Source organism: Thermobia domestica, chromosome 2, assembly GCF_964235325.1.
Source record: "Thermobia domestica chromosome 2, izTheDome1.hap1.1, whole genome shotgun sequence".
In the NCBI taxonomy this organism is placed as follows: Eukaryota; Metazoa; Arthropoda; class Insecta; order Zygentoma; family Lepismatidae; genus Thermobia; species Thermobia domestica.
In genome coordinates, this window is record NC_137455.1 from 200,275,148 (window position 1) to 200,286,527 (window position 11,380).

At 33.2% G+C, this 11,380-nt stretch overlaps 1 protein-coding gene across 2 annotated transcripts in view; it reads right to left on the reverse strand.

The window, feature by feature from the left end:
• LOC145678354 (uncharacterized) overlaps positions 1 to 11,380 on the reverse strand; it is a 179,334-nt gene that overhangs the window by 17,145 nt on the left and 150,809 nt on the right. For both annotated transcript variants that reach the window (XM_081748408.1, XM_081748407.1), the window contains exons 4-5: positions 5,411 to 6,057; positions 2,367 to 2,499 (exon numbers count right to left, since the gene is read on the reverse strand). In XM_081748408.1, coding sequence (XP_081604534.1) covers positions 2,367 to 2,499; positions 5,411 to 6,057 — 780 coding nt within the window. The remainder of the gene's footprint in view (positions 1 to 2,366; positions 2,500 to 5,410; positions 6,058 to 11,380) is intronic.

The following is an 11,380-nucleotide window of genomic DNA, read 5'->3' on the forward strand; positions in this document are numbered from 1 at the left end:
AAACCAGAATTCCCTGCACAACTATAAAACGATCCTGCAACAATACTGATAATCAGTTGCTGCGATTGGACGTTAAAAGTGTGTGTGGGGGGGGGGGCAAGACATGATCTGAATATTTGTATATCGATATTAGTTTTCCTGGTTGTTTCTAACAGGGGGCCGCGGTGGCTCAGTGGTAGAGCGTTCACCTCTGGTGCTTGGGGTCCCGGGTTCGATCCCAGCCCCCGCCAAGTGAACTTTGTGGTGGACAAACACCGTGTGCGTGGGTTTTCTCGGGGTTCTCCCGTTTCCTCCCACTTTCTTCATTCCACCATTTCATTCATTACTCATCATCACCGTCTCCTTTAGCCTAACCGGCATAACCGTGGGACGTAAAACTCAAAGATTTCATTTCATTTTTTGTTTCTAACACTTTGTATAACTAATAGGATACTATCTTTTTCAATTAAAATACCATATATCTTATTTCATATTTTATTAAGTAAATTGACAAGTGCAAAGCAAGTGGATACTAGCCCTTTGTACTCTTAAACAACGAAGGTGTAACAAGAGATTTGATTCCTTGCTCATGAACATCTTAAAACTCTGTCTGGAAAATTGTGTGATCAGATTATTTAATAACAAATTTGCAAAATAAATAAATAGAAAGGATAATATTAATCACAGTAATGAATAATGAGGCTTGTTTTGCAAAAATATATATTGAAACTGGGGACTAATGAACAACTTATATTTTTAACTCCACACATGCTATTAAATGTATGTTATTACTCTTAGAAAATGCGTTCTAATAAGTTAATTTTTGGGCCATTTTTCGTGGCATTTAAAATGCAACTCCTGTAGCTTTCTTAACTCCACGGGAAGACAAATAACCAATACGTACTCACGCAACGGCAAATATTATATAGCAACATTTTTTCCTATGAACCAGTAATACATACAAAAATTTTACATTTCCAAATGAAACTATATACATTAAGGAGTCACTTCAAAAAAGTTGAGGGGAAGCAATTGTCCCCTCCTGGCCCAATAATCGCCGCCCCTGTTGATAATTATATGCTCTGCTAGAAATCAGGCACGTCCATCATAAAGAGTAAAAATATGCTTCAAATTATATATAGAGAAAGAACAAAGAAAGTGAACGGATTCTATGTATTTCCTTGTGTATTTTTCTTTAATACACAGTAAATACAACTTTAATATCAAATAAATAAGACATTTTACAAGTAGTATACGCGTAAAGCGAAAACTTTCAGTTACTATTTGCAATGAACGACATATTTTTTAGTGCCACAAAAGTTAGTTGTTTTCGATTTTCTCGAAAATTACACATGAGAATTTACCCTGAACATTGTCATTTTGTTCAACTCGATGTGATACATTGACTTATATAATTTATAATTTATGAGCTCCTTCGTGGTTAAGCCGTTAGCGTACGCGCCTTTGGCGTAGGGGACCCGGGTTCGATTCCCGGCGGGAGCTCATATAGTTCGGATTCCACGAGGTCCCATCTCATATAGCCTCGCTGCTGAAAGGGACATTAAACTTAAAATCAAATCAACTCAATCAATTTATAATTTCCGGAATCCGAAAAGTAAAATCGGAAAATTCCGGATTTTGTAAAAGTCCTGAATTCGTAAAAAAATCGGAATTCGGAAAAATCCGAAATTTAAAAAAAGTCGATTTCGGAAAAATCGGAATTTTCTAAATTCCCGAATTGTTCCAAATATCGGAATTTTTCAGAATTCCGGAAATTTTTCCGAAGTTCTGAAAGTGAAATTTCAGATTCCGGAAAATCTTCGGTCAAACGTTAATAATATTGTAGAATTTTGGATTTCGAAACATAAACGTATTAACATTTTTTCATGTTTACAGCTAACAAAGATTTTCATGTTTGTTTCTTTCTTTTCTGTGCCATGATATTAAGCTGAAGGAAGGAGATGAGAAGTGACATATTGCATAATTTAAAGAAAAAATGAGAAATGTAATAACTTTAACATTATTTGCTATAAAATCTTCCACAGACGTTAAAAAAATTATGGAAAAGAAATAAGATTCCCATCATGTTGTACTGTAAATTTGATATGAAATATGATCATAGCTTCTGTATATCTCCTTTAAAGTGAAGGAACGCTCTTTATCATCAATAAATTTGCAATTCGCGTAGAATACAATGAAGATAGAATATGGGGGTCACGGATTGGCTCCCACGGACAGTTGGTTCGAAATCTACTTTAAGAGGTAGTTTCTGTCCAAGTCACCTCATTGTGAACATAAAAGAAAAATAAAAACAAAACAATAACGAGTGTTCTGCATGATGTAAAAATTTAATGGCTTGTCTTGTGCGTGAAGAGTCATATGCTTACCTTCTTTGGATAGGATCTCTTCGAGCAACGTGAAGCATTATTTTCCCCGATTTTATGTTCTTAAAGATGTTTATAGCTTCCGAGTGGGTGAGACCTTGAAGAGGAGTTCCATTAACAGCCATAATTTCGTCACCTGCAACGACAAAATTTGCATCAACAGTGCAGAACTTAATGTAAATAATTACTATCAATAAGCATCAATATACATATTGTGATATTATATATATATATATATATATATATATATATATATATATGTGTGTGTGTGTGTGTGTGTGTGTGTCTTATTATTCAATTCGACTTTCTAAATCGAAACTTCTGAAAAAGTAATAATAATCAGCCGAAAACAGTATATATACAATATATTCGAATATTTTCAGCTTAGTGTATTAAAGTACTATATAAACTATTGTAATAAAATAACTTTATGGATATATTCTCATTTATACCTTGTCAATTTATCTTTCAGTTTCAATTTGTTGGTTTAGAGATAAATTATGTATAGGTTATTATCAGGCACGTAGCCAGAATTTCGTTAGAGGAGGGGCAAGAATATGAAAATCTTTCGATGTTTCTCCTTCAGGAACTTCCCTTATAATCTATAACTCTCTATGCTGCGATTGGGAAACACACACGCCTAAATTCATTGAATTTCAATATATTAACTATCTATTGGTTAAAAAAAGATAATTTATCTTACAAAACACAATGGAAAAGAGTCAGGTATTACCAAAAGCGTTTCAGATAGAGCTAATCTTGTACGATCCGAAAACTAGGCCCTCCTCTTGTTTTAACTATCAAGGCTCTTAGCTTACGAAAATAGTTTCTGAATACAGATATTTATTATAAAAAATGAGGTGTTTGTCACTCGCTTAGTACAGCGCGCAGATTGTCGAAATAAACAAAAAATAAAAGCTCGGAAGTCGAAAAATAAGGAGCACACTAGTATACATATATAAAAAAGGCATTACATTTTATGATAACATTTTTAAGTAAATGGCGATTTTAGAACATTAATTTTTTTTTAAATGTAGTATATGTATATTCAAATGTAGCATATAGATATTCGAAATTCTATATACTACATATAAACTTAAATTACCAAAAATAGTAAAAGTTAGAGAATAATAAATAGAGAAACTTCCTTAAAACTCCTGTTAGGAACCACAGTATGAGGTCTTAAAAGAACTGTTAAAAAACAATATTTCATTATAGTTATATTACGATATTATTTTATCGTAAATCTAACGCAACTCACGTCATTCCGTTTCCTTATAAACGCACCTATAATAAAAACTACAAAATAAATCAAGTCTTTTACCTTCATATTCGCCTACTTTAAGGCAATTTTGACACTGTGCTAATCGGCAGTGAATATAACTTTGTATAAGTATGTAGTACATACGATTTTATTATGTATTTTTGACATTTAATACATGCGACTAGAATATATAGCAATTAGTTATTCTGATTCTTTCGTTATCGTACGGAACTAAGCTCTTTGTGTGTTCAAATCATAAAATTTCTTTCTTCTATGAATTGCACAATCTCTTTTCTTCTTTAAAGCGATGTCATTAATATAATAAAGTATGTACCATATAAATACATAACACATTATTATTCATTCCACGTTAATTTTGAAATACCAGCAGTTACTTGTTGTTGCTTCATCGTCTGAAAAATCTGCGTATTTTAAACATTTTATTTTTATTTATGCAGCTTTTAGACCAGAGTAATATGCGCATTTGAACTATGGTTGCTTTTTTAAATTATTTGGAGCGTAAACGCAAAGGACGAAATTCGAAACTCCTCCATTTCTATGAGACTGCTCAAATAAACGAAAGCTGTGAATAGATTAAAACTAAGTGTCAATATTTAAAACAACGAGACAAACGGCTTTGAACGGAATACTTAACAAAACATTAACAACTGAGTGCTGTTGAAGTGAATTTTTCCATTCGACACAACACAAGTTTGTGTTTCTTTTCCACGCTTAATTTTCATTAAAAGAGATAAATTCAATCTCTACACACAAGTTGAGTAATAGAATATGCATAATATAACAACAAAAAATTCCACGATAACTTTCGTAAGAATTATATGATTTTAATTAAATGTCTCTTGGGACTTCCTAAGCATACAATTGTTTGGAGATGGAATCGATTAAGAGTAAAGTACGTAATTACTGTCTATCATACAAAATGTTCCACAATAAATTTTGTAAACTACTAACTTCATACTAGTTAATTTGATTTACACATTGCATGTGCGTTTCTGGTAAATTCGTTTAGCTCAATTTTGCATTGTAAATGCCGTTACCTAGTTTTATTTTTACAGGTAACAAAATTACCGTTATTTTCTTAATTACAAGATGCACAATATTTTACGAATTGGTGAAGCTTTTATTGTTAAAGCTAATTTTAATCTTTAAGATATTTTTTAAAGTGCATTAATTTGATTTTTCATACTTGTATGATAATACATAAAATCAATCATGTTACTGTCAAATGTGAAATATTTCACGCGATGTATGTATTCAAAACTGTAATAGTATAATGTAATACATAATAAACTGTGTTACTTTTGCTTAAGATATTCTCGCACAGTAAAAAAGTTTATTATTATTATAAATATTATCCTGAAGTGAATTCCTGTGAAATCAATGGATATTTACTATAACATAAATATCAAAATTGGTTAGTGTCATATATTACTACTAACGTAACTATATATGTTTGTTTAAGATATTATATTTCGTCTTCGATGTACTCGGGCAGAGGTCTCGAATTAGATTCCTGTATGGTTCCTAAATTTCATAAACTCATCAAACCAATCATTAGAAGTTTAATTTTTATATTAACAAACAGGAAAGTACATCGTATAGATATAACTGCAAAAGAGATTTTTTTTTAAAACCTGTAGAACATATATTGATCAGTGGTGTTTATTTCCATGTACATACTAAATTTTACACCTACATATCTCACTCATAAACAATCTTATCAATGTTATTATTGTTAAATACAAATCTATTAGTCACTCACCCTCTTTTAATGTGCCGTCCTCTGCTGCTTGGCCAGTATGAAACACCGTCTTCACAAATATTCCCATGCTTCCTTTCGGGGAATCCCTACCACCCACTACGCTGAAACCCAGAGATTTCTTCCCAGCACCCTTCTCAAACACTACTGTAAATAAAGACATAGATGCCGTCGACTTTGGTCTTCTTGAAAGGGTTCCTGTTCGACTCCCATTACCACCACTAAGTCCACAACCAGAATTTCTTCTACCCTGATCCAATTGGCAAGAAAATTTTCTCATACCAGTAACAATTTTTGCTTCTGTTTGATCAAGTTGAGGAACAATTAATTCATTAATATCACTGGGCGTCAATGTGGAAGAAACTACTGCTTCTTTCCTTTGAGTCTCCTTGAGAGAGAACTTCTCTTCTTTCTTGATGTTCCCAATTTTACTTTGTTCTTTGGTTGTTGTTACTGTGGGTTTAGTGTCCACTTTTGTAGGCTTACATTCTGCTTTTGTGCCTACAAATTCTCCTGTTTCTCTAGCAACTACAATATCCACTTCGTCTGGTGCATTTCTTAATATCGTTCTAGCTTCGTGCAATGTCATCCCTCGTAAACGTCTGCCATTAACGTTTACGATTTCATCACCAACTTTAAAACGACCATCTCTGCATGAAGAAAGGTGAAACAATTAATAAATTCTTTATTAATAATAATTATAACAAAGCTAAGAATGACACTTGTCCTAAAATTGAATATCATGTGTATTCATACTTCATCTTATAGTATACAATAACGTAGTGGTGGGATTATTAACATACACAAATCTTAAAACGTATTTAGTGTATGAATCCCACTAGCTGAAAGTTAAATTCATCAATAAGTCAGATATACGCGTAACAAGGTAACATTTTACTATGTTCATCAATGTCATTGGATGAAATTTACTCGAATACGCTACAAAGAACGATTTAAGCTGAACTATTCATTAAAGATATTTTAATAAATTTTTAAAATATGATGATTAATTGATAACTATTAGCCATAAGGTTTTATCTAAGCTATGCTGTAAGAAGGTAGATTCTAATGATGATTTAACAGTTTCCTGAAATTTGAATGACTGCAATGAAATATTTTTGTGCTAACACAAGGATTAAAAGAAAATTAAGTTATTTCCATGTATCATACTGTCCAAATTAATTCCAGACTTTTAAGAGTTAAGGTAATTTATACAGATGAAGTGGTTCGTTGAAGCATTAGAGTTTAAGGTTTCTTTTCAGCACGAGATTACATGAAAGAAGACCTATTCTTTTAAAGTGAGATCGGAACCACAACTCGGGTTTGTATGCGAAGCAAGTATCACTACCGGAAATTGAACCTGGAATTACCTGATGAATTCATAATACAATATATGAAGTAAATATTTAGCTGACTGGAGCTTACAATTTTTTTTTTCATTCGATGAATTAGACCAGTGGTTCCCATCCTTTTATGACTGGCAATACACCTTACAGAACGCTCTCAACATTGGACTCTCTCGTTTGATTTTTTTATTAATAATAATACAAATTATAATAATGTAACTTACAAATTTCTATGAGGTAATGCCTATGTAGTACTGAGCATGATTGCTGTTGCTGGAGGCATTGATGTGTATAGTCTGTCTTAAAATTGATATTAATTAGTTATTAGACATTTTATGATTTTTAAAATTCAACACACCGTATGGGACTGCGTGATATCGGTTGGGAACCACTGGATTAGGCCATAGCGTTGAATTTAACATATTTAAGAGAAATAGCCCATCATTACCAACTTACGCTACTGGAAGAAAGTTTTATTTCAATATTTTATTCAATTTTACTGGAATCAACTATCTCATTCGCCAGTTTGTGAACTATGGGGAGTATCCGCTTATCAGCATTGAACAGTAACTCTTGTGAATACATTATATATTCAATTAGACAAATTCTTTTTCTTTATTCCCACGAAGCAAATACTAGGATAGGCTTTTAATTGTATATACTGTAGGATATGCCAGATTTCCCTTCACATATTCATTCCTTAATAAATAAACAAATTTACGAATTTTGTAAAATACTGTTTAAGGATGTTAGATGAACTTCACATCATATTTTTATACCACCTTGTTGAAAAGCTGCTTAATCTGAATTAATCAATGTTTTTTAAAGTTAAATTATTGTTGATTAGTAGGTATGTAGTCATTAATTTTGAAGTCATCTGAAAGATTACTCAATAGTTATGCTTTTTTTTTTTAAAAAAAAAAAAAAAAAAGATTGCCTATTTTAGATTTAAATTTTAAACATCTCATAAACGTTAAAATATTGCTTTTAAAACCGTTGTATATTTATTTATTTCAAGACTTTGAGCTGTATAGAAATATGCTGTGAAGTTCAACTAACACTCTAGTAAAAATAAGAAGAAATTTCTAGTTAACTACAGGCGTTGGTAAAATTGTTTCTTAGCAGAAGACAAATTAAAGATAAAAGTATACAATACTTCACCATTAATAAATATTACATGTACAGGGTGTACCATTTATCTTGAAACACCGCTGTAAATTTTAAACTAGTCGATAAAAGTCAATGAAATTTGGAACATGCAAATATCAGCAGAAGGATAACTCCTCAATACTGATCGATTAACAGTGCTGCCAACTCAACAAAGTTATATATTTTTTAAACGATACTACGTTGGGTTATACATATTTCAAGTTTACTTGTTAAACGAAGTTTGCAATATTACATTTATTAGCCGGTGTTACAAACTAACGACGACACAACATTACAAACATCCAAACTTTGGAGGACTCTACAAAATTAATAACGGAAGTTAGGTGGACGTGTTCACATACATTGAAAGTACTTGAATGTCGAATAATACGGTGTATGGCCGTGATTCTAACAAGTAGGAACAAAGTTATAAGAGATTGGAAATGTTACTTTCTCCAAATGATTTTATTTTGAAAACGTGCTTACATAAGTATGACATTCATTTACATAGATGGTTTCCAATAAACGTAAAGACTATAATACCGTTTACAACAATTTGATATCTCAACTTGTTCCCGAGATATGAGAAATATTGTTAAGGTTTGGAACACTGCTTAAAATTATGAAATTGTGAGAACTTGTAACTACAACTTCAAAAATCGATGTAATGTAGGTTTAATATCACAGGAGCAATCGAAAGTAGCATTTTAAAAATCAAATTCCAACAACCATGTCATTTTAAGCAGTATACCAATCTCTACCCGTGTTTTCCATATCTTCGGATTGAGATATCAAATTGATGTAAACGGCAGTATGATCTTTATGTTTATTCAAAACTATCTATGAGATTGGATGCTATATTTATCTAAGTATGTGTGTGTTCTTTTAAAAATAAAACCAGTTGAAAAATTTTAAATGAAATTTTCAATCCCTTGTAATTTGTTTCTACTTGTTAGAAACACATAATATCATGGTCTATTGTTCGACGTTAAGGTACGAGGGTGGCTCAGCATGCTCCGCCTCTGACTCATTTCCAGTGACAGTAGAGACTTGTAATTTTATACATAATACAGGGGTGCCCACAAAGGGGGGGCTATGACGCAAACTGCGTCATTGAAATATTTGCGGAGGGGTAAAATCTATATAAATATTTTTGAAGGAGTGTAAAAATTAATCGGAAAGATTTTTTTTTTTCATGGAAGAACACCTACGGATGGACAACTGAGGCGGGGTGCGTCATGGACATGAGGGAGGGCACCACTGCATAATATTGAGCATACTTTAGACTAATATCCTCAAAGTTTTAAGAATTTACAACAATTTCTCTTTTTATTACAGGCTGATGATCAGTACGAGGTGTAGCCACATTTGAAGAAATGGAAAGATCAGAGGTCCGAGCAGTGATAAAATATTTAGTCAAAAAAAATCTAACACCGAAAGACATCCATGCAGACATTGTAGGAACTTCTGGACACTCTAGCCCTACATATGACCTAGTGAAGAGATGGTGCCGTGAATTTAAATGTGGTTGGTAGACCTGTAAAGATGAAGCATAGTGGTGGTCCATCTGCACCGGTGACTACACCAGAAATGATTACAAAAGTGCATGATGTGATTTAGCAGACCGGCGAGTGACTGTCCGCCATATAGCTGAGTGGCAGTGGCAGTGTGCATTCAATTATATATATATAAACATTTGTTAATGAAAAAGATCTCTGCACGTTGGCTCCCGCGAATGCTGACGGCCGACTAAAAGAGGATACGTTGTGTGATAAGTCAGGACCTGTTATGAACAATAAAGGCTGACAAGCCAGTTTCCGAAGAATTTGTTACAATGGATGAAACGTGGGTTTACCACTTCGATCCCGAATGTAAACGCCAAAGTATGCAATGGAAACAATTCTCCACCACCAAAGAAATTCAAGGTTCAACTACCGAAGGAAAAAGTCATGGCATCTGTTTTCTGAGATTCAGAAGGAATTCTTTTGATAAATTTTCTCTAACAAGGAAAGACAGTCACAGGTGTTTATTTTGCAAACATAATTGCACAATTATGTACTGCAATAAAAGAAAAACGCCCTGGAATGTTGGCTCGTGGTGTGTTGTTCCATTGCGACAATGCTCCCGCCCCCACCTTCCAAGTTGTGATGGCTGCAATTAAAGCAGCATTTTCAAAGTTGTCCCTCATGCCCCTTATTCCCCAGACCTGGCCTCCAGTGACTTCCACCTGTTCCCGAACATGAAAAAAACATCTTCGTGGAAAACATTTTGCTAGTAATTCAGAGATTATAGATGTTGTGAATGAATGGTTGCAGAACAAATCAAAAGACTTTTTGTTTCTGCTGGAAAGCCCTAGAAGCACTAGAAAGCCGATTGGAAAAGTGTGTTCATGTTATAGGAGACTATGTTGAAAAATAACTGTAGTTTGGTTTTCTTACGGAAGTTCCTTCAATGCCAGGGGCGGAGCATGCTGAACCACCTTCGTACTTTCGATGTGGATTTACACGTCTATTTCATTTACGTTGTTACTGTTGTAGAGGCCTCTAAAGTTTGGATGTTTCCGGATATTTGTAGTACTGTAGTAATCTGACGTAGTGTCATTTAAAAATGTGACTGCTTAAGTTGGCAACACTGTTATTTGAGCGGTACTGCATAGTATGTCAAACAAGGTTGCAAAATCTCGTAGATTTTTGTAAATTAGTTTAAAAGTTACAAGGGTATTTCAATTTAAATGGTTCATCCTATATATTATAAAATATACGATACATTCAGACATTACGCATAGTCCCTGTACCTAAAGCAGCACTCATTGTTAGTTAGTGATATTGTTACAATTTTATCTTCAACTTGATCATACGACATGCAGCTATAGTACAAAGTGTCAGTAATTATTTAAAGTATACTAGAAATCTCTAGACAATTGGTGCTTCAAATGTCCATCAGTTAACCTGAGAAAGATAGTGAATCCACCAACAGTTAGTTCTGCTACTTACGACTTCAAAATCATTCCCTATACTATCAATAACATTATATGAATTTTAAAAGCAGTTACCACTAGTTTTCAGATGCACCAGTAAGTTGAAACAAAGCTAAAATTTGGGTACAAATATACTACGTATAACACTCAACTGCCCAAGGTATTTTAAGATTATGAAGTACCAGGTAAATACCGTATAATGCTTTTGTACAGCTAGCGTTAAAATAGCATATCATCTCTGATAAAATTGTTTTTGGCAGTGTCTTCTGCTAAATTTGTCTTTTATATCACAGCTTTCTGCACCTTAGTGCACGGATATTCGATGCGTTCCGCAGCGCGTTTTTATGGCTCATGCGTACGTCTGGAATACGCTGACCATGTATTTAAATGTGGATGGCTAATCACAATGCGCTGCAAACGCGAAAGTAATAAAAACGCGCAGAATACTTGGCTCGAGCGTATTTGATGTGTTTCCGAAATATAGACCGCCTGCTTTTCGGA